Genomic DNA, 23,341 nt, shown 5'->3' with positions numbered 1-23,341 from the left:
CCTGCCTCACAGCTCCTCTTCCAACCTCCTTTTCTCCTAGCAAGAGGAAAATTGCCTACCCTGGCCAGAGTTGCTCCGTTGGCTGGAGCATCATCTTGTGCACCAAAGGGTCACAGGTTCGATTCCCACTCAGGGCACAAACCCAGGTTGCAGGTTCAATCCCTATCCACACCTGTACAGGAGGCAACCTATCAATGTTTCTCTCTCACATCGATGTTATTTTTCTCTCTCTCCTTTCCTCCCTCTCTAAAATCAAACAAACTTCTCAGGCGAGGATTAAATAATAATAATAATATAAAGAAAGAAACAAAAAGGGGAGCTGCCACAGAATGCAGCCTCTAAGACATGGATATTTGTGGCCTCAGTCTTGAGTCACTAGCCCCCTCTCCAGAGAGTCCCAGACCCCCACACGGGGCCTCCAAGTCCAGCCTCTGGCCTGTCCCCCAGTGAACACTCATCCACACTTAGAAAACACGCTTTGATCCCGGCCACCCTACGCGGGCCACCAATCCCAGCACCCTCACTTCTGGGACTCTATCCAAGTGAAATATTACAAAATACAGGAAAAGGTGCATGTACCAAAAATGTGCACGGAGGTGGTATTTATAATTAGCCCCAAAGGGGAAATCACCTAGATATTCAACAATAGGGAATTTATTAGGTCAACGATGGAAAGCACATTTAAGGGAGAGAATATTCCAGAACACAACAGGATGGTGATGGCGTCCACATGACAACATAGAAACATCTGGGTCACAGGAAGGGTACACGAGGCACCTGCATGTTAATCCATTTGCATGAAAATTACCTTTAAAAACCAGAGGAAAACTTGTAAGCGACCCACCGGCATGCTAACATTTATCTACTTCCTTTGAGAAGCAAATGGAAGTGAATATATAGTTAGGTTGCTTTTTAAAATCTCTACATGTTTGTTCTTTAAAAAAAAAAATTTCATCCAGCCCTAGTCATTTTGGCTCAGTGGATAGAGTATCGGCCCACAGACTAAAGCAGTGTTTCCCAAACTTCTCTCATGATGAGAATCACCTGGTGGAGTTGTTAAAACACAGATTCCTGAATCCCAACTAAGAAGTGCTAAACTAGAATTTTTGGGAACATATAGGTAAAATTGCATACCTAACTTAGTGCTCTGTATATAAAATCTGTCTTAGAGCACTAGTTAAGTATACAATTTTACCTATATGTTCCCAAAAATTCTAGTTTAGCACTTCTTAGTTGGGATTAAGGAATCTGTGTTTTAACAACTCCACCAGGTGATTCTCATCATGAGAGAAGTTTGGGAAACACTGGACTAAAGGGTCCTGGGTTCCATTCCATCAATATTATGTGCCTGGGTTGCAGGATTGCAGGCTTGGGCCTCGGCCCCGCTCAGGGCATGTGCAGGAGGCAACCAATTGATGTGTTTCTCTCTCCGTCTCTCCCCCTCCCTCCCATCTCTCTAAAATTCAATGGAAAAATATCCTCAGATGAGGATTAACAAGCAAAACAAAACAAAAAATTCCAACATTAACAGAAACACGTGTCTTAGGAAGGTGAAAACCCTAGCAAATATCACAGGGACCTCAGGGTTCTCTATGCATATTGTGCGTTAGTGCGGTCTTATTCTTACGGAAACGAATCATTGCTGTTTGGGCACCTGACAGTCCGTCCCAGATACCTGTCCACAAAAGTGGAGACTCAGATCTAGCTTCTTCTTGACGACGGCTGCATGCTGTCCCACTACGTGACAATTCAGTTAATGCGGCCCAGGCTGATGGACATGTGGGCGGAATCCAGTTCTGGTTAAGCTGCCAGGGCACTGGACATCTTTCTAGAACCAGGCAGGCACTTCTCTAGGCCTGAGCTCTGAAGGCTGGGTTATTACAAGATAATCCTGCCCAGCTGTGTCCCCAGAAGGCTGGACCTGGTTCAGACCCATTTGCACCCCCTCCGGCCTGAATGGGAATGCGTGGGGTCACCCTCCACGCCTTGGCCAGACCCCCATCTGCCCTCCGTGGGCCTCAGGTTCCCAGACCATGAGTTGGGCTGGATGGTTTGAAACGCCCTGGGACCCTGGGACCACTAGGTGCCAGCACCTGCTCGCAAGAACAGAAGGGTAAATGATCAAGAGATTTTCCAACGGGCTGTCAAACATTATTAAAATTAAAATTTTATAAGCTTACAATGAAATGCATTGTGTTTTTTAAAAGGCACTGCATGTCAAATGTCTTACTTCCTAATTATTTTCTCTGCGTCGCTATTATCTGTGCGTTGGAGGTTATCTGTGTCAGTCGAGTGTGATGGAAACCCGAGATAAGGGTGTCTCCTGGGCACCTCGGCCCGGCTCTGAGCGTGGGGAGCTGGTAGCTGGAAACCAGCCACGTGGGAACACGGATGCCACGGAAATTAACAAGCGCCGGCCCTCCCCCTCCTCCCTGCTAATTGTTTGCCATCACACCGCTGCCTTTGATGCTAGAACACCCGGCCCCAAGGATCTGCAGGGTCTTCCTCTGCTGACGGAGAGGAAGAGAATGTCATGAGGCCAGGAATGTGGGGGTTGCGGGGAGAGAGGCGGGCAGCTCCCGGAGCGGCGCCCAAGCAGGATGCTGCCCGGCTGTGTGAGCGTGGTGGGCCTCAGCCTCCGCGTCCCGTCCTGGGAAATGGGGCCATAATGGCGGCCGTCTTGCAGGGTGACCGGGAGCTGTACCCCCTGGTGAGGAGCAGGAGCCCCGTGGAGCCACAGGCCTGGGGTCAAATCCCTGCTCAGTCACCGCGCGTCTGAGGCTCCGGCTCGGGCTCTCAGGGAGGCAGCGGTCAGAACGTGAATGCTCCCCCGAGGAGATGTTTCTTAATTTAAAAAAATATATATTTTAGAATTAAAATAAAACTTGAGGGAAAAAATAAAAATAAAAAAAATATTTTTTAATTGATTTTTTACAGAGAGGAAGGGAGAGGGATAGAGAGTTAGAAACATCGATCAGCTGCCTCTTGCACAGTCCCTATTGGGGACGTGCCCACAACCAAGGTACATGCCCTTGACCGGAATCGAGCCTGGGACCCTTCAGTCCGCAGGCCAACGCTCTATCCACTGAGCCAAACCAGTTAGGGCGATGTTTCTTAATTTTAGAGAGAGAGAAAAAGGAGGGAGGCAGAGAGGAAGGGGGGAGAGAGAGAGAGATTGATTAGTTGCCTCCCATAGGCACCGAGACCGGACATGGAACCCGCAACCTGGCCATGTGCCCTGACTAGGAATCGAACCCATGACCCTCCGTGCATGGGACAAAGGCCCAACCAATTGAGCCATGCCAGCAGGGCAGCGATAAGAACTTTAGCGACCAAAGACTGGGGGGTCTGAAATGCCGGGGAGTGGCTGACGGGGTGTCCACAGTAAGTGGGTGCAGACTCCCCACCGCCCCTCACCTGGTCAGTTTAAGGCAGCTGAGGTCAGGACCGCCTGGAAAAGCCCCCGGGCCAAGGATCCCCCCAAAAACCCTCATCTGGGGCTGCGCCCCCACCTGCAGGCTTTTGGGGAAGCAGAGCAGGGGCAGTGGCCGGGAGAGCCCTCCACTCAGAAGGGGTGCGGGGCGGGGGGGGGGGGGGGGGCTCAGGGGCCCTGGGAAAGGCGAGGGCGGAGGATCTGAGGCTAATCCTAGAACAACGGCAATAGTAACCGCACGGAGAGACCTCACTGCAGGCGTTGCCCCAACGGCCCTCCCCGCAGCCGGGAGTCCGTCATCATCCCCACTGTGTCAGAGGCCGGGGCAGTTTCCCAAGATCACACACCAGGAACTAACCACAGCCCAGAGCCCGAGCCACACGTGAGGCCTCTGCCTCCCACCACGCGGCCTCCGAGGGGGCGCAAGGCCTGGGGCGGGCAGCGACCCCCGGGGGCTGTAAGCCGCTGGGCTTCCTGGGAGGAGGCCGGGCCTGGAGGCCGAACCTGGAGGCCGGGGGTACCGTACAGAACGCACCTCCGTTTGCCCCAGACTCCGGGCTGGAAGTTGCTGCTCCTGCCACGCCGGGCGGGGTGGTCACCCACAGCACCTGCTTATGCCGTCCACCCCCCGGGCCAGCTCCGCTGCCCAGAGGTGGCCTCCCCGCCCGGGTCCCGGCACCTACCTGCGGGGCTGAGGCTGCAGGCGGCCAGCAGCAGGGCCAGGGCCAGGGCCAGGGCCGGGGGCAGCGTGCTGCGGGCCATGCCGTCCGCCGGGGGGCCGTGCGCGGGGCCTTATCCGGTGTCCAGGGGCCGGGCCGCGGGCAGGAGCGGGGGCCGGCGTGGGCTCAGGCGGGGACCCGGAGGGAGCAGGCGGCCGGAGCGGCTGCGTCCCTGCTCCAGCCTTCTGGGGTGGCGGCCGAGCTGGTCAGGAGAAGCGGGCGCGGGGCGCGGGGCCGGCCGGGGGCGCGCGGGCCGAGGGGCGCGTGGGAAGGGGCCGCGGGGCTCCTGTGGACGGCGGTGGAGGCTGGGGTCTGGCCGGCGCGGAGGGAGCTCCTGGCTCATCCAGCCAGCCCAGGGCGGCAGGAAATGCGCTTCCTTAGCGAGGGGCCGGGCCAGGCGGCCTGCCAGGCGGGAGAGGAAGTGCCACTGAGCTTTGTCGCTGGGTGGGGGGCCCTGGGGAGGGGGGAGGCCGTGGGGCTGGGAGGGCCTAGGCTCGGGCTTGTCTCCCCAGCACCCCACCCCCCATCCACCGGTCCAGGGCTGGCCGGCAGCCCCGGGCAGATGGGAACAATCACCCCGATAGCCCCCAGGGAGCCTCAGGAGGCAGGCCCCTCAGAGGCGCTCCAGATGGAGCTTGTTGCTGTGAGGTCAGCGCTCCCATTTCGCAGATGAGGAAACCGGTCCCGACCTGCTCTAGAGAAATGCGATAACAGCCCTGAGAGCCCGGGGAGCTGGGATTCCAACAGATCTCCTCGGGCAGCAAAGCTGGCTGAACTGGTCGCGTGACAGCGGCTGTCATTCCCTTGTTTTCCCGGCGGGAATCGGGCCCAGCATGCCCAGGGCATGGCACGGCAGCTGGGACAGGAGCTTCAGAGAGCGGGGACCTGCCAGAGAGCCACACTGGTGCCCGCCCCCCTCCCCCCCACCCCCACTCCCCCTGCCATGGGCGGAAAGCCCGCCGGAGACCAGAGGCAGCCCCCAAGGAAAGGACACACTCTGATGATGGCCCTGGGTTCAGAACCTGCCCTGCTGACCCGGAGCTGAGGCCCCGACGAGTCCCCTGCGCCTCAGTCACCCCGTCTGTGAAGTGGGCACGGCAGGGCCTTCCTGGCCAGGCTGGTGTGAGATTCCCAGAGGCTGAGGCACTCCGTCGCTGAGCCCCGGGCCGGGCACACAGGAAGTGCTCCTCGGCGGCGCTCCCTGAGCTGGGGGACGGGCCCAGCACTGTCCCTTGTTCGTTCTGCAAACAGCAGGTGCCAACTCTGTGCCTGTCATGGTGCTCGGTATGGGAACACCTAGGGTCAGGCCCAAAGGAGCTCAGAGGAGGCGGCCTGGGCTGCCTGGAGGAGGAGGCACGGAGGCCCGGCCTTTGAAAGACTGGGGGGGGGGGGTGGCAGAAAGGGGTGAGGAGGACATGCAGGGGTGTGGTGGGGACGGGAAGCCTGGAGGGGCAGACTCTGGCCTGCTGTGGGAGGGGGCCAGGACTTTGTCCTGAGAGGCCACAGGGGGTCACGGAGGGTGACGGACGGATGGAGCTGAAGGTGCTGGTCGGCTGGGCTTTGAGGAAATAAACCTGATGTGTGTGAGCTGGCAGGACCCACAGAGGGGCCTTCTCTCTATACCTGTCCTGATCGATGGCGAAATCCAGGGCCAGGAGGGGCGCAGGCAGGAGGCCCGGGGCCTCTGGGGGAGCGGGCGGAGCGTGCTGCCCCCAGGAGCTGGCACAGGCAGGGAAGGCGGGTGTGGCTCCTGGGGCTGGAGTTGGGGAAGACCAGCTCGCCCAGCCTGCAGCCGCCCGGCTGGTTCCCGGTCACAGGAGACCCGGGTCCAGCCGCGCCCAGCAGGCCGGGAAGGCTGCAGGGGTGAGGGCGTCGCTGAAGGAAGCCGGTCCTCAGCCCTTCGCTGTGGGTGCAGAGCGCGAGGGGCCCCCACAAGGAAAGGGGGACCACGGGGCGGCTGGGAGGTGTCCCCAGGCTCCAGACCGGGGACAGTTAACCAGCCCCAGGGGCCGGACGCTCCCGCACCAGGCCCGCCCTAGGCGTTCACCTTATCAGCGCCGAGTCCTCACTGCACCCCGGGGCCGGGCCACTGAGCCATTCACCGAACAGGAGCCCACGGCTCCCTCCCGGGAAAGTGAGGGACCCCGGGGGTGGAGAGTAGAGACCCCAGGGCTGCCCCCTCCAGGCTCACCCCTTCTCTGCCACCACCCCCTGAGCTGACCGTGAGGACAGAGGCTCCAGGGCTGAGGGCGTCACAGGACGAGGGGGATGGTTGTCCAGAGTGGGAGTCAGGGCACCTGGGCGGAAGCAGGGATCCCATAGGAAGCCCGTTTCCCTCCTCCCGCCCTCCCGCTTCCCTGCACCCTGTGCAGCCCACCCCCACCCTGTGCAGCCCACCCTGCACCCTGTGCAGCCCACCCCCACCCTGTGCAGCCCACCCCCACCCCTGCTGTGAACGAGGCCCAGCGGGGTCTGCATGAGGAGGAGAGGCTGCAGACGGACATGGCCACGGACGGACATGGCCACGGACGTGTAGGAAACAGCCGGGGAGAGGACATCTCCAGGAGCCCCAGGAGAGCCTGGGCCTGCCCCCAGGGCCCCGAGGCGGGAGGAGGAGACTGGGGTCCCCGGGGTGGAGTGGAGGCCACCCACACCACCCCCCGCCTGGGTGGGGTCGTGTTATGTGAGTCTCTCCCTTTGGATGCCTCTGAAGAGCTGTGTCCCCAGCACAGAGCCCAGGACCCTTTGACCCTCAAGATACAGCTATCGAACGCAGGCCCTGGGCCCAGGGAGGCCTAGGGAAACTGAGGCACGGAGCGCGGGGCCTGGCTCCCGTTCCCCAGAGAAGGGGCCAGCTCCCAGACTGGACGGCCCGTCGCCGGAAGGCTTGATGGCCGCTCGGTCCCACAGTTGGGGACAGACCCTGAGGAAGGTCCCAGCCCGATGCACCCTCTCTGCAGACGGACACATCTTCCTCTCCCGGCCCCCTCGCCCTGCCCGGACCAGAGAGGGAGGAGGGAGAGGAGGGGGAGGACTCCTTCCTCTGGCTCCTTCCCTGCAGCCGAAGGCCTGGCCCCGACCAGCCCTCTCCCGCGGCCCCTCCCCCCGCGGCCCCTCGGGCTGAGCACGGCCACGGCCCCTCCGGGCGGCCTGTGGCTCCCCGGCCCGCACCTGCGCAAACAGACCCCACACCAGCCCTCCCGGCCCCGCGGAGCGTGCCAGCTGCTTCCGCCGGGCTCCCGCCGGGCAGATGCCTCACGCCAGGGAGACGTGTGGCCGGCGGCCAGGCCCCGGCCCCGACCCCAGCCGGGCAGGTGCGCTCGTTGGCCTCGTCCTCCCGCTGGCAGGAAGGCCGGGGCTGCAGGAAGGGACGGAGCACGTCCACCCTGGCCCCCGGCCACCGGAGGAATGTCAGGCGGCCCCCAGGGGCCCCCGGCGGCTGTCCGGCTCCAGCGCCGGCCGGGAGCCAGGCCAGAGAGCACCTGGGGGTCAGGCCCCCACGGGCAGGCAGACGGCCGGGGCGGAGGAGGAGCGCCCGCGGGGAGTCAGGGTGTCCCGCTCTGCCCTGCGTGGCCTCAGGCACGACCTCTCGCAGCCTGGGCCTCAGTTTCTCCGTCTGCACAATGGGAGGGCAGCCTGCGGGCCGGGACCAGGACGGGCGATCCTCCTCTATGCCCACGCTTGCCCGGCCCCATGCCAAGTGCCACCGCGCAGCCGCCTCGACGAGCTGAGACTGTCAGGTCCCCACTTCACAGGGGAGGACACTGAGGCTCAGGTGTGCATGGCAGCAGGGCTGTGGAAAAGCAGAGGATCCCTAAAACCTAGGTCTCGTTCCTCCTTTGGCTTCTAGAACATTCCGTCCTGGTTTCCCTTCCTTCCACCTCCCGGCTGCCTTACTTGCCTCCTCACCGGTTCCTCCTCCTCCTCTCACGCTTGGCTCCTGGGCCTCCCCCAACTCTGCTACCTTCACCCCCACGTCAGGTTTTCCCAAATCTTCGCGGCCATGACAACACCAAGGGCCCAGGACTCAGGCTCAGTAACCGAAACAGGGTTTGTGAGCCGATGGACACCCTGTGACATGCACCCGTCCCGCTCCACCTTCTTTCGATCTGAAGCACAGGCCGAAACCGGTTTGGCTCAGTGGATAGAGCGTCGGCCTGCAGACTGAAGGGTCCCAGGTTCGATTCCGGTCAAGGGCATGTACCTTGGTTGCGGGCACATCCCCAGTAGGGGGCGTGCAAGAGGCAGCTGATCGATGATTCTCTCTCATCCATGTTTCTCTCTATCCCTCTCCCTTCCTCTCTGTAAAAAATCAATAAAATATATATATTTTTTTAAAATATGGAGCTCAGGCCCCTCTGTGAGGTTCACCCCACCTGCAGGTCCTACCGGGCAGTGCCACGCCTGAGATGGTGGCATTCAAAGTGTGTCCCAGCACCTTCTCTCCGGCCCTGCCCGGGCCTCACCCAGACTCCACGGCCTGGTGCTACATCAACATCCGCCCCAGGAACACTGCTCTGGGTGCCTCAGTCAGCGGTGTCCACTGCCCTAACGCGCTGACAGCTCCCGACTCTGTGTTCCCGACATGAAGTTCCCGCCAGGACTCGCCGGCCCCGGCTCCTGGGCCCGAACCTGGGCTCTGGGCTCTGCTCCCTCTCCGCCAGCCGCTCCGGCCTCGGCCGCTCATCTCGGACACTGACAGCTCCCTCCTCCCATCGCTCCAGCCCGGAGCGGGAGGCGACCTGACTCTTCCTCACACACCCCGCATCTGACCCCCAAGCAAGTTCTGTGGGCTGCCCCCCTGAATTCCATCCCTTCTCTGCTCAGCGCCCCGTGCAGGCAGGCATCTCGGCATGAAAGCCAGGCTCCCGCTCCCTTCCCCAGCCTCGCCCTCTGCTGGACCCCCTCGCCCGCCCGCCGCAGCCACGGCCTGCCTGCTGCTCCTGAACGTGCCACGCACACGGCCAGCCCTGGGCCTTCGCACGTGCCGCTGGGCTGCTCAGCCGGAGGTGACATAGGCTGTGGTTCTGAGTCCCCAGGTGTGGGTGTTGGGGGCCTCTGAGCCCAGGGACAGGGTCTCTGAAGAGGGGGAACAGCTCCCCAAAAGGATGGGGAGCTCCCAGGAGTCAGCGGTCCCAGCAGACTCTGTGCCCGAGGAGCCACGCCCCGCAGTGTCCGCTCTCTCCCCAGAGGCTGGCCCGCAGCGGCTGCCCCTGGGATGGGGCCTGCCTGGCCAGCCCACCCCCGGTCTGAGGGCCCTGCAGCCACTGCGAAGGCAGGAGAACGCCACTGGGCCAGGAGTCTCGGAACTCTGAGCCAGTTGTCAGGGCTATGAGTTCATAAGAAGGGAAACTGAGGCCCCCAAAGGTGAGACCCGTCCAGCACCCTCTGAACCGTGGGGGGCAACACGGACAGGAGACCCCACCCCGGGACCCCAGGAGGCGGGCAGAGGAGAGGCAGGGAGGCCCGGCCCCGTTCCCCTGCCTCGCTGTGTGACGGGGACGAGCCCCACGGCCTCTCTGTCTGCTGCCCGGCGGGCGCTCCCTGCGCAGGCCCTGCAGGTCCGGAGGCTCTGCCCCACCCTCGGAGCCCCCACCGTGGAGCCGCCAGGCCTTCCTGTTTACTCGAGGCCCCTCTGGAGGCTGGGAGGCGACAGCCTTGGCCTCTTCTGCTCCCGCTTCCTTCCTCTCCCACTCCAGCGCCTCCGGCCAGGCCCAGGGCCCGGGGGCCGAGCCTGAGGGGCGCAGTCCGGCGGGGGCATCTGAGGCCACCGCCCCAGAGGGCCCTCGGAGGAGCACGCACTCTCTCCCCGAGACCCTGAGGTTACCGAGGCGCTAGGCCATCCCTCTGCGGGCTAGAATGTTCCGGCACCTTGGGACCGGCGTTTCCTGGCGTGCCGCTGGAGACATGCAGGCTATGACGGCATCGGCTGTCCCGGATCCGCCACCACGCCCACCCCTCGGCCCACCAGTAGGGGATGAGCACACGCTGACCTTAGCGGTGCCCCTCCTCCCCGCCCTTCCTCCCCTCCCCGCCCCCGCCGCTCGGAGCTGAGCTGCCTAGCGTGGGCCTCGGACCAGCAGCCCGGCCCGGCCTCACCACCCAAACCCACCCGCGGCCTCCGAAGCAGCTTTGTCACCAGGCCCTGGGAGACTCCTGTGCAATGAAAGCCAGAGCTGCCCATCTGCCTGTCCTGCCTGGTGTTAAAACTCTTTGTGATGCCCTGACTGGTTTGGCTCAGTGGATAGAGCATCGGCCTTCGGACTGAAGGGTCCCAGGTTCGATTCCGGTCAAGGGCATGTACCTTGGTTGCGGGCACATCCCCAGGAGGGGGTGTGCAGGGGGCAGCTGATCGATGATTCTCTCTCATCCATGTTCCTAACTCTCTATCCCTCTCCCTTCCTCTCTGTAAAAAATCAATAAAATATATTTTAAAAATAAATAAAAAAATAAAACCCTGTGTGAGCTCCGCCTTTTCGGTATTCTGGTCCCAGAGGCTGACCCTGAACCTCCGAAGCCTGCGCACTGACCTCAGGCACAGGAAACGCGGGCAACGGAGGAACGAGTCCAGCAGCACCACCAGGAAGCTGGGACCCGACTGGGAGGAGGAATTCTGGGGACGGCGGCCCCTCACAGGCCAATGTCATGCAAAGAGGGGCGGGCCAGAGGTTAAAGGCTGGCGGACGGCCCCGATGCAGCGCGGCGCCCTGATGGCCGCCCGGCTTTCCCAAAGACACACTCGGGGGGGTTACACGGGGACTGGTGACCTCCTATGCTATCAGTGTCACTCGGGGTCATCGAAACCGAGCTGTGCTTGTAGAGCAAAATGCCCGTCTGTGTTAGTCACGCTGAGCCCCCCGCTCGGGGCAGACTGTTTTCCTGTCTGTGACCTGCTTTAACATCGTGGGACAACAATGAACCAGCCGTGAAGGAAGCAGGGAAGAGTGTTAACCACTCCTCAATGCTGGTGATGGTGTATGGGTGTTCGGTATATCAGTTCCTCACATTTTGTCTGAAAAGATTTATTAAAAACAAACCTTTCTGAGCCTCCCATTGCCCTCTGGGGAAAAGCTGGATGCCTGGGCTGGCATCGAGGCCCTGCCAGCGTGGCTTCTGTCACCCGCCAAGCTTGCTCCAGCTAGGACCCCCTCTGGCCTGCCTTCCAGGCCCCGCTAACGCCCCAGCCCGCCCCTCACTCAGGGTCCTCTCACCCTCCGCAGCTCCGCAGGCCGTGCCCTCTGCCCTCCCACGCCCTCGGTCACGTGGCGAAGTGAACTCCTGGGCACCCTGAGGGCCCCCCCCCCCCCCCCCGGAGCTCCAGGTCCAGGAACCTGCTGCCGGGGCCCTTGGAGCTGTGTGCGCGGAGCCCACATCGAAGGAGACCCTCCGAGGAAGGTTAACGGCCACGCCTGGGGAACTGTGACTGGAGCTTGTAAAACTGTTTGTTTTCTTTAAGTTTCCCAGGCCCTTTTCTTTTTTTTTTTACCTTTCTTTTTTTTTTTTTTTTATTAAATTATTATCTGTGTACGTATTTAACACTCTCTCTCCCCCATTCCCAGGCCTTTTTTAAGTGAACCAGGTGATTCTGTTGATGATGATGTTGACAGTGGATTTCCCTGGCTCGTTACGATCTCTGGCCTGGCTTGTTCTCCCACTCACCCCACGTGGGTCCTCAGACAGCCCCGGGATGAAGGGCAGGTGCGTGTGAGTGAGAGCATGTGCGTGTGTGTATGCGTGTGTGTATGTGTATGTGTGAGTGTGTATGTGTGTGTGTGTGTGTGTGTTTGAGTGGGAGCGTGTGTGTATGTGTATGTGTGTGTGTATGTGTCTGTGCACGTGTGAGTGGGAGCGTGTGTGTGTGTGTGTGTGTGTGTGTTTGAGTGGGAGCGTGTATGTGTATGTGTGTGTGCACGTGTGAGTGGGAGCGTGTGTGTGTGTGTGTGTGTTTTAGTGGGAGCATGTGTGTGTATGTGTGTGTGTGCGTGTGAGTGTGCATGGGCCAGTTTGACAGACGTGACATGGACCCCCAGGTGGGAGGTCACTGAGTGGGGGCTCCCCCGCACCCCGGGCGGGTGTGGGGAACAGAGAGCGGCTGCAGGGAGCCCCCCCCCCCCCAGACTGGCTGCTCACCCTGCACGCTGCCTGCCTTCTCTCTCCCCTCCATCACCATTTATGTGTTCCGTGTTCTTCTTTCAATAGACCCACCTTTTACAACTTGAAAACCTTTATTTCAAAGGAAACTGTGAATAACTGGTGTGAACGGGGACCAGCCGCAGCTGTGCCGCCCGCCGCCCTCACCCGGCTCTCGGGAGCCTCCGGGCCGGGCGGGGTGAGGCCGTGAGCACCGATGGAGCCGCTCGCCAGACCAGGTCAGAGCGAGAGGACAGGGAGGGAAGACCTTCTCCCCACAGCACCAGGCCTGGCCCGTCCCGAGGCTGCCCCAGGCTCAGCGCCACAGCTGGGTCACCCATCCACACCCTCGGCTCAGTGTGTTCCCGCCCTGACCTGGGGGCTGGGGGCGGCGGGGGCGGGCACTGAGCCTGATGTGAACCTTGAAGCAGCTGAGAAAGGACAGGCTGTGACCTGCCCGGGGCCACAGGGTGGGAGGCCCTCAGACCTCACCTCCTCAGGGAGGCGCTGGCGACCGTGACCCTCAGGGCCAGCCCGCAGGCCTCGGGGCTTCTGGCAACTCACCGCCCTCTTGGCCGGCCACTCTGTGCCACCACAGACCAGGGAGCCCCTCCCCCACTCCCACCCCCACCCCCACTGCCCAGGAAGACCCCACAGCCCATGGCCTGGCTGCATGCAAGAGCTCGGTCCCCAGCAGGAGTCAGGCACAGAAAACAGGCTCAGAGAGATGAGGGGTCAGGGCCACGGCCATGCAGCGAGGGTGCAGAGGAGCCCAGGCCGGGCCCAGCTCTGCCCGACCACCAGTCCCGCAGAGCAAGGACCCTGCCCCGGGCATGCTGGGTCCCCAGGCCTGGCCCAGCCCGGCCCGGCATGCCCTGCATAAGGCAGCTCCTGGGCCTCCCACCAGAGCCGGGAGGAGCGGCCGGCTGAGGGGGGTTCGGGGCGGGGGACCGAGGGGCTGGGGAGGAAGAGGGGCTGGGGACTCAAGGCCGGGCGGCCCTCCGACACAAATCAACCCCGATGGAAGCGAAGAAAAAGGAGTGAAGCCGAATGTCCTCGGAAATTCCTTTAGTGCTCAGCTGTCCGTGAAAACAGGATAAGGTGGCTTCCTCTGTCTGTGCTCCCGCCGGGCGGGAGGGTGGAGGCGCTGAGCCCAGGCCAGGGCTCCCGAGTCAGGACAGGGGTGGGGCCGGGCTCCGAGCTGCGGAGGGGGCTCCTGCGGGCGGCGTTGCTACTTGAGGGCATCCAGGTGGGTGCAGACCTGGGCGAAGACGCTGTCCACGGAGCCTTCGGCGTTGACCTGCGGGGAGACGGGTGGTGAGCGGAGACGCCCTGGGCTTGGCGGACCCCGTCGTGGCAGGCCCCACCCCGAGGCCAGGCCTGGGCCGGGAGGCCAGCCACAGCGGGCAGAGCCCTTCCTCAAACCGGTGGGGAAGCCAAGGCCCAGGCAGGACGGCTCGCCCAAGGTCACAGCAATCTGAGGCCAACCCAGGAGAAAAATTAAAAAAACAAAAAAAAGGAGTCCTAGCCCCCCTCGGCCTGCAGGGGGCGCACCTTGCGCACGATGCCGCGCTTCTCGTAGAAGGTGATGACGGGCTCCGTGGCCTTGTAGTAGGTGTCCAGCCGCTTCTTGATGGTCTCCTCGTTGTCGTCCACGCGGCCGCTGGTCTCTCCCCGCTTGAGGAGCCGCTTGGTCATGGTCTCGGCGCCTGCGTCCACGTACAGCAGCAGCGTGGGCTGTCCGATCTGCGGGCAGGGCACCGGTCACAGGGCCCCTTCCTGCCCACCCGAGGCCACCTCCTCCCAATCCTCCCACTTCTGCGGCCCCCGAGATCCACTCGGACATTCACGGCAGCCCCACAGACCTTCCTGACCAGTCCGCTCCGCCCGTCCCCTGCTCACACCTCCCATGGCTCCCCAGTGCCCTGGGGAGGAAACACAAGTCCTTCCCCGGCCTGGAGGGCCTGTGCCTGGGCCCTGTCCCCCTCCTCAGCGCGTGCTGCTCACTCCTCTGCTCTCCTGCGTCAGCCACGCTGACCGAGTCTCCTCCTCGGGGGCCAGGCCGTGGCTCAGGGTAGAAACCTCCCCGGAGACTTTTCCCTCAAGGCCGAGTGCTCACCTTCAGATTCCACCTAAAACCTCATTCCTCTGGCGCAGCTTCTCCTGATGCCATGCCCGCCCCCTGGGACCTGCTCTCCCAGGCCTTCCTTTGGCCCTCGAGGGCCTCTGGTTATTTTTTTTTTTTTAAATATATATTTTATTGATTTTTTACAGAGAGGAAGGGAGAGGGATAGAAAGCTAGAAACATCGATGCGAGAGAAACATCGACCAGCTGCCTCCTGCACACATGCCACTGGGGACGTGCCCACAACCAATGTACATGCCCTTGACCGGAATCGAACCCGGGACCCCTCAGTCCGCAGGCTGACGCTCCATCCACTGAGCCAAACCGGTTTCGGCACCTCTGGTTATTTACCTCACATCCCTCTCCCGGCCTGGCCTGAGGCCCGCAGGCCTGGATAAGGACTGGACGGAGGAGCCAGGGCTGAGGGAGGGGGTGAGGGGCACCTGAGCCCTGGGAGGCTCTGAACAATGTCACTGTCACTGGAAGGCGGGTTTCATCGCCAGGAAGACTGGGAAGGGCAAGAGGAAAGGAGGCTGACCATCCTCCGTGGGTGAGGGCCTGGCGCCCCCTGGTGGCCTGAGTTAAAAAACACACCAGGTGCCGGCCCCCCCCCCCCCCCCCCCCCCCCCCCCCCCGTGCAGAGCCAGGCGCCCACGCCAACACCCACAACAGCCCCAGGGGGGACAGAACTCGCACGAACCCCAGTTTCTAGACGTGGCTCTGAGGGCCAGAGGTGCCGTCACACCGCTGGTGCCTCGGCTCATGGCCTCCCAGTCTTTGAAGGAAGCCCAGCCAACCCCCATTTCACAGATAGGGAAACTGAGGCCCAGGTCAGGGTAGACACTTCCCTGAGGTCTTGCAGCCAGTTAGAGGGCAGGAAACACAATATCCCGCCCCTGGGTGTGGCTCAAGCTATGGAAGCCTAAGGCCCCTGTCCCACAGAGTCGGGGAGTGGGGATGAGGGTCTGGTCCAGCCCACTGGGATGCCCATCCTCCTTGCGAGGCCTGGAAGGAGTCCTCTGCCAAGAAGCCCCCCTCCCGAACCCCCGTGTCCCCTTAATGGCCCGCTCTCTCCAGCCAGATGCCCGCTGGCCCCTGGAAGGAGACTGGACTCTCCTCCCGGGCATCCGAAGCCTCCAGCCAGCCCGAGCCTCCCTCTCCCACATCACCCCCAGTTCCCCTCTCCAACAGCTCTGTTCTCTCTGCACGAGCCTGGCCCTTCCAGCCTGTCCGTGCTGTTCCCTGCCCCTCCGACCCTGTGCTCACAGGTGCCAAGCCCCACACTGCAGAGTGCATTCCCTCTAATCCTCATGCTGCCCCACACGGCAGCTGTGCCCTGCCCATCCCCACTTTGCAGATGGGAACACTGAGGTTCAGAGAGGCAGAATGGCAGCCCAAGGCCCCCAGCAGGTGGGCTGGAACCTGAGCCTGGCCTCCTCAGCCTGGTGCTTCCCGTTGTTCTAGAATTCTCCTTCTGGGCTTCTAGAAAGAATCCCAGAACGTTCTTTCCTGGCTCCCTCCTTCCCCACCTCCCATCACCCACAACCTCCCTCCCTCCCCCCACATCACAGCAGCCTCGGCCGGACGGCCCCTGTCACAGCTCCTGAAGGCCGTCCGCCAGGCTGTGCCTTACCCTCCGCTCAAACTCCTCCCCCTGCTGCACCTCCCGCGGGTAGCCATCGATCAGGAAGCCTTTGGAAGTTTCCAGCACGGCCATCATGGCGTCTCGGAGCATATCCAGCACGGTCTCCTGCGGGCACAGCACCAGCAGGAGGGGCCGTGAGCCCCACGTGTGTGTGTGTGTGTGTGTGTGTGTGTGTGTGTCCCCCCGGTGTGCGCTGCCCCACAGCCCAGCCGCCCTGTGCACTCTCCCGAACCAGCCCAGGCCTCGGAGCCGGGAGCCGATGGCGTTCAGCTGGGCCCAGGGGACACCGCGGTGGAGAGCAGGCCTTCCCTGCCCTCAGGAAACCGATTACCCTGTTTCCCCGAAGATAAGACATCCTCCGAAAATAAGACCTAGCGCAACTTTGGGAGAGAAAATTAATATAAGACTCTGTCTTATTTTCGGGGAAACAGGGTACCAACCTCCAGGCTGACAGCGGCTGTGTGGGCCAAGGAAGGGCTACTGGGGAATAAGTTAGGGGGAGGGGTCTTAGCCCAAAGCTGATGAACCAGGAGGCCTGAGAGCTGAGGAGGAAACACACGCCGGGCGGGAGGAGTCTGTGGGTTTGCGGGGACAGAAAGGCCGGGAGGTGGGAGGGGGGAGGGGTCTGCAGGTCAGAGACCGGAGGCTCTGGGAGAAAGTCTGTGCCCAGGGCAATGGGGCACAGACGGGGTCGGAGCCAGGGACGGTCCTGGCCCGCCTGCCAGTGTGACATGGGCTGTGCCGGCTGGCGCCCACCCAGGGCCACCCTCACCCCCGCCCCCGCGGGGCCCACTCACCAGCGGCACCAGCTGCCCCTTCTCCATGATCTCCGACAGCATCTTGCCCCGGGCCGAGCCCGAGCTGACCTCGGCCCGCAGGAGGTCCCCGGTGGACAGGTGGGTGTAGCCGTACTTCTGGACGATCTTCTCACACTGGGTGCCCTTCCCCGAGCCAGGCCCGCCTGCAAGCGCCCGCCGTTCAGAGCCCGGAGGCGTGTCCTCCGCGGGGACGGGGCCCCCGGTCACCCAGCGCAGGAGGGCAGAGCCCGGGTGCCGCCCCGGCCCGGCTCCCACCGAGCCCCCGCGGGTGCCAGCCCCCCGCCCGGACTCACCCACCACGAAGATGATCTTGGTTTTCTTCAGCTTCTCTGTGGGACAGAGGGGCAGAGCTCAGGCACTCGCACCTCCCATGGAGGGGGCGGGGGGGCCTCTGACCCGGCCTGCGCTGGCCCGAGCGGAGGGACACACAGCTCACTCCGGGAGGCAGACCGCCCCAGCCCAGAGGGGGTGCTGGCGGCGAGGGAAGCTCAGGGACCGGACAGGCCGGGGACAGAGGGCGGCCCGGGCAGAGGGACCACAGGGGCGAAGGCCTGGAGGCCACAGGATGGGCCGTCAGACTGAGGGCTCAGTCACCCCCGGCCCGTGGGAGGCTGGGGGGCAGCCGCGGTCACCTCTGGCCTTGGAGTCCTCCTGGCTGCGGGTTTTTTTCGAGGAGCAGCAGGCACCCATGGTCCCGTTCTGCCGTGTCCCTGCCCTTCCCCGCCCCGGCCCTGGGCCTGCCCATTGCCCGCCTTCCCCGGGCGGTACCAGTGTGGAGCTGGCAACCACAACATATGTTGCCCGGGAGACGGTTGCCGGGGAGGAGGCTGTGGTGGGCACATGGAACCTCGCCCGAAGAGGGCGGCCAGCTTCCATCTCAGCCTCTGCCTCGCCACCCTGAGGGCTCAGCAGCGCCACAGCCCCGCCCACAGGGGAAACTGAGGCCTGGAGAGGCAGGGCCCGCTCTAGGGCTGCCAGAAGGTGAACTGGAAGCCGGCCCCTTCCCAGCTGCTGCCTTCCCTTCGCTGCAGGGGGTGGGGGGGGGGAGACGAGGCGAGGCTGGAGGGGAGAGGTCCCGCCCCTTTCTGGTCCCCTGTTTCGCCCCCCGCTTCCCCCCCTCCCCCCGTCCAGTGAGGAGGTGAGCTCAAAGCCCCCGGGGCCTCCCGGGCCGAGGGCCAGGGGAGCTGTCAGGACTTCTCTCGGCTTCCCCGGCTTCCGGCCCGTGTGCTGGGCACAGCCTGGGTGTGGGGTTGGGGGGAGGGCACAGCCCAGCGGCAGGGACGCTCAGAGCCCCAGGGGTGGAAGGGTGGCCACTGGTTCCAGGCGGCTGCAGCCAGGCCGGCGGGCTCCTTTAAGAACTGCCCAGGCCCAGGCTCGGGGCCAGGGATGGGACGGTGGTGCTGCCAGGAGGCAGGCCGCTGGGCTCTCTGCCCTGACTCCTTCCAGGCGGGCCCACAGGAGCCTGGAGGGCCCAAGGCCACCCCCCCCCCCCCCCGACAGGGGACTCCACCGCTGAGGGGGCACTTGCACCCCTGGGGCCTCTCCTCCGACCCCACCCCCCAACCCCCCGCCAGGGCCCGCCCTCTCCAGAGAGGCAGGGACTCAGCTCCACAAACACCAGCGCAGGAGTGAGCTGTGGGGTCCTCAGAGCCCAGGAGGCCCCGTCGCTTCTAAAATTAACCCTGAAGCTGGCATGTCCTCGGAGAGGCTGGGGCGGGTGTGGGAGCTCCCGGGCAGGCCCCGTCTGACAGCCCCTCCCGGGGTGTCTCCCTACGCACACCCCTTCGCAGATGGGCCCCCGGACCCCAGGCCGAGAGCGGGAGAGAGGAGGCTCCGTACCTTCCATCCTGCCGAGGTCCGGGCCGTGGGGTCAGCGCTCTGCAAGACAAGGCGGCCGGTGAGCGCAGCCGCAGGTGTGCCAGGCCCTGCCGCCCCGGAGGGCCGCTGGGGCACGCAGGCCCGGGAGGCGGCTGACCTTGGGAAAGCCCTCTTTCCGCCTCACCGGGCAAGGGCAGCGGCCCCCGCCGCCCCACCCGCCACTGACTGACTGACTGGAGCTGCCCTCCCTCCCAGGTCCCAGGAGGCACTCCCGGCGGAGGGCGGGGAGGGGGGCGGAGCTGCCGTCCCCTCCGCTTGGGTTCGGAAGAGGACGCTCAGAGGGACTCGGGAGTCCGCAGGGAGGAAGCTGGTTCACAGAAACAGCCCTGCAGTTTTCCAATGAGGGGTTCCCGGGCTGCCGCCCCATGTGGCCCCTGCCGCCTCACCACCCCTGGAGGACCTCGCTCCATTGCCCTCTTTCCCCACCCCTCCGGACCCCACGCTACCTCCACGGCCCAGGGACCTCCCTCAGCCGCCCCTCCCACCGCCTCCTCAGGAACGCTGCCGCGCACCTGTGGTCTCACACTCCCCCCTCCCCAAGGCCGCCCGCACCATCACAGCCACCTGGTCTTGACCTTTGACTCTTGGCCCTTGGCCTCGTTCCTCCTGGCTGGGACCTCACCTCTGACCCCCACTCTCCCCTCTCACTATTGGCTCCAGGGTCCCGGGACCCTCCATCCTGCCCAGCCAGCCCAGCTTCGGACACCCTGCCAGCTGCCAGCCCGCCTGTGTCCCAGGGAGAAGCCCTCCTCCCCCTCCTCCACCCCCCATAAGCACGGCCCTCCCTCTTGCTCCTGAGCCTCTCTCTGATCTGTCCTCCCGCCACCTCTTTGCTCCAAGCAGGGGCCACACCAACCTCCATGCCCACCAGCCCACCCGCAGGATTTCCCCACCAGCCAAAGACCAATCCTCTGCTGCTTACGACCCTTCCCTGTGCGGCCACTCAGCTCCCAAAATAATCCCCTTCCCCCCGCAACCTCTGCAACTTTATCAGCTGCTGCTTACCCCGAGCTCCCTCCCCCACCATGGCCGTGTCCCCCCTCCAGGCCCAGCTCATGCTGCGGGGACAGGAGCTCCCAAGGCCCGGCGCCTTTCCCTAAGGTGTTAATGTTTAGGACTCACTTCAGGTGTCACCTCCTTCAGGAAGCCTTCCTGGACTCTACCCTCCACTCCTACACTGACAGGCACCTCCTCTGAACTTCCCTGGCATCACACACCACACACCACACCACACACACCACACACCACACACCACACCACACCACACCCCACACCACACCCCACACACCACCCCACACCCCACACCACACACCACACACCACACCACACCACACCACACCACACACCACACCACACACCATACCACATACCACACCACACACCACACACCACACAGCACACACCACACCACACACCACACCACACACCACACACCACACACCACACACCACAGCACACACCACAGCACACACCACACCACACACCACACACCACACCACACACCACACCACACACCACACACCACACCACATACCACACACCACACACCACACACCACACAGCACACACCACACCACACACCACACACCACACCACACACCACACCACACACCACACACCACACCACACCACACCACACACCACACACCACACCACACCACACCACACCACACACCACACACCACACCACACCACACACCACACAGCACACACCACACCACACCCCACACCACACCCCACACACCACCCCACACCCCACACCACACACCACACACCACACCACACCACACCACACCACACACCACACCACACACCATACCACATACCACACCACACACCACACAGCACACACCACACCACACACCACACCACACACCACACACCACACACCACAGCACACAGCACAGCACACACCACACCACACACCACACACCACACCACACACCACACCACACCACACACCACACCACATACCACACACCACACACCACACACCACACAGCACACACCACACCACACACCACACCACACACCACACACCACACACCACACACCACACACCACACACCACACCACACAGCACACACCACACCACACCACACCACACACCACACCACACAGCACACACCACGCCACACACCACACCACACAGCACACACACACACCACACACCACACCACACACCACACACCACACCACACCACACCACACCACACACCACACCACACCACACACCATACCACATACCACACCACACCACACCACACCACACACCACACCACACACCACACACCACACACCACGCACCACGCACCACGCTGTACTGGACCTCTGTGTTGTAGTGAGGCCTGTGCTCCCCACCAGCCTGGGCCCGGCCGGGCTGGTGAGGGGCCGGGGGCCTCACTCCGTCCTCAGGGCCCTCCTGGGAGGGAACTGAGGCTTGGAGAAGACAGACTGGCTCCAGGGCCTGGCCAGGTTCCCGCCCAGGCCTGCATTTCCTGCCGCTCCGGGCCTGGCACCCAGTAGGTCCTTAAGCAGCCGCCTGTGGGGCACGTGTTAGCCTCCTCCCGCCGAGCACGCTGAAGGAGGGCAGCAGCTGCCAGCACTGCCCAGAGCTGGTGGGGGAGGGGGTCCCGAGGCCGGGAACAGCCTGCATGACCCCTCCTGCCCCGCCCCTCCCAGTAACCCAAGCCCCACTGTCCTGCTGGAACCTGCCACCTCCTTGGTCCAAAATAGCCTGGGCCCTGAGGAGGCCCGGGAGGCCAGGGGTCCGGGACGGAGTTGGGTTACGGGCTCAGCACCCGGTCTCAGGGGCCCCTGGGTCAGGGCCGCAGGGACTCCGTCTGTAACCGGGTGGCCAGCCACGGGGTCTGGGGAGCCGGGGCCGAAGGGGCAGAGACTTGACCTCCATCCTCCCAAGGCAGGTCCAGGGCGAGACCAAGGTCTCCCGTCTGCTGGCCAAGAGCAGCCTTGCTGGTGGCTGGCAACCAACGAGGGCTCAGTCCCAGCCCCAGCCCTGGCTGTGTGACCTTGGGCAGCGGTGTCCCTCTCTGGGCCTGCCCCCTGGCCCTGTCCCAGCGCCGCTGAGGAGCCCTGAGCGGGTAGCTCAGCAGGACTGCCCCTGTGCTGCCTCCGGGCTCCCCCAGGCCCCTGCCCTCTCCGAGGCTCAGGAGGGGCCAGCCTCCGGGCCTCCTGTGCGGGCACTCCCAGGGACAGTGACGGGACAGCTCCACCAATCGCACAGGCCGCCCCTCCCAGGCCCTCGGGGCGGGGAGTCAGGTCACAGCCCCCCTCCCGGGCCCCAGCGGGGACACGCCAAGGACGGAGCCTGGAGCCCCAGGGGTGCGGGCTGCACAAAGGGTGACTGTCTGAGAGGCGGGGAAGGGCTGCACACACACACACACACACACACACACACACACACACAGAAGCTCGCACCCCCCAGCGCAGAGTCCGGGGATGCAGCCGGGCAGGCGGCACAGGGCACAGGGCACAGCGGGGGGCACACACGGAGCCCCCAAGTCCCCAGGACACCCCGGCGCCGGCCGGGCGCACCCCGGTGCCTGCGCCGCCCGCTCCCCGCGGCGGCTCCCCCCGCGCAGACACAGACACACACACGGGCGCCCACTGACCTGGGTGCGGGTGCGGGTGCGGGTGCGGGTGCGGGGGGCGCCGGGGCGGTGCGTGCCCTGCCCGTCCTCGCCGCCGCCGCCCGCACAGGCGCCTATTTATAAGGCTGTCAGCGCGCGGCATGCCGGGAGCCGCTCCGCGCGGGAGGGGGAGCGGGAGGGAGCGGGCTGGACGGAGGGAGCCCCACGGAGGGGGGCCCCATGGAGGGGAGCCCCATGGAGGGGGGCCCGATGGAGGGGGGCCCGATGGAGGGGAGCCCCATGGAGGGGAGCCCGATGGAGGGGGGCCCCGATGGGAAGGGAGCCCGATGGAGGGGAGCCCCATGGAGGGGAGCCCCGATGGGAGCCAGAGCGGAGCGAGCCGGGCGCCCTGCACCCTGCGCCCCGCGCGCGGAGGGCACTCCCCCCACAGAGCTGTTCCCGGGGTTTCCACTCCCTGTGACCTCCGCCGTGCCCACACCCTCCAGGGGGTGGCACTAGGCTGCCCATGTGACAGCCGGGGAAACTGAGGCCCGGGGAGGCGTGGCTCTTTGCACAAAATCCCGCAGCAAATTGGCTGCAGGGAGAGGCCAGAGCAGGGAGGGGAGGGCTGAGGCCTGGGTTCTGGGGCTTGGCTGGCCACCCCAGTCCCGGCCCCTCCTCGGACCGCCCGGAGGCCCTGGGATGCCGCCTCCCTTTCTGGAAGGGGTTCCAGGAAGGCCTCTGGGACCCCAAAGGCCATCCACAGAGCCCTCTCCATCCTTTCCAGATTATTGAAGACCCAGCCCTGCTGGCAGCTCCCAAGGAGGATGCGGGCCATTCAGGGTGCTGATGCGGGTGGGGGCCGGGACGGATGGCCCTGAGAGTAACAGCGCCCAGGACGAGCCTGGTGCTGGGCAGAGAGAACCCGGGACTGGGCCATGTCTGCCAATCCTCAAGCACGGAGGACAGTGAGTTCCCGCTGCAAACCAGCTTGCTGCCCGAG

General features: G+C 64.0%; 2 protein-coding genes across 5 annotated transcripts in view; both read right to left on the bottom strand.

Moving 5' to 3' along the window:
* Nucleotides 1-4,544, bottom strand: part of ENG (endoglin) — a 31,255-nt gene extending 26,711 nt beyond the window's left edge. Inside the window, exon 1 of the mRNA XM_084899696.1 lies at nt 4,117-4,544. Coding sequence (XP_084755822.1) covers nt 4,117-4,195 — 79 coding nt within the window. The 5' untranslated portion in view covers nt 4,196-4,544. The remainder of the gene's footprint in view (nt 1-4,116) is intronic.
* Nucleotides 4,545-13,335: 8,791 nt separating this feature from the next.
* AK1 (adenylate kinase 1) lies at nt 13,336-22,498 on the bottom strand. Of its 4 annotated transcripts, none has more exons than XM_084899714.1 (7): nt 22,381-22,498; nt 18,710-18,748; nt 17,164-17,199; nt 16,850-17,013; nt 16,041-16,157; nt 13,837-14,028; nt 13,336-13,582 (listed from the first exon to the last, which is right to left on the bottom strand). In XM_084899714.1, exons 2-7 carry the CDS (start codon nt 18,714-18,716, stop codon nt 13,514-13,516), a joined length of 585 nt encoding a protein of 194 aa, XP_084755840.1. In that variant the 5' UTR covers nt 18,717-18,748; nt 22,381-22,498; the 3' UTR covers nt 13,336-13,513. The 4 variants fall into 4 exon arrangements, with proteins under 4 accessions (XP_084755840.1, XP_084755841.1, XP_084755842.1 ...); XM_084899715.1 differs by having other exon boundaries at nt 18,710-18,751; nt 22,390-22,479; XM_084899716.1 differs by lacking the exon at nt 22,381-22,498 and adding an exon at nt 18,846-18,929.
* Nucleotides 22,499-23,341: the final 843 nt, after the last annotated feature.

The sequence above is a fragment of the Pipistrellus hanaki genome (assembly GCF_964339955.1).
Source record: "Pipistrellus hanaki genome assembly, chromosome: 11".
Classification (NCBI taxonomy): domain Eukaryota; kingdom Metazoa; phylum Chordata; class Mammalia; order Chiroptera; family Vespertilionidae; genus Pipistrellus; species Pipistrellus hanaki.
Note: the sequence above shows the minus strand (reverse complement) of the source record. Positions and strands in the feature narration are given on the sequence as shown.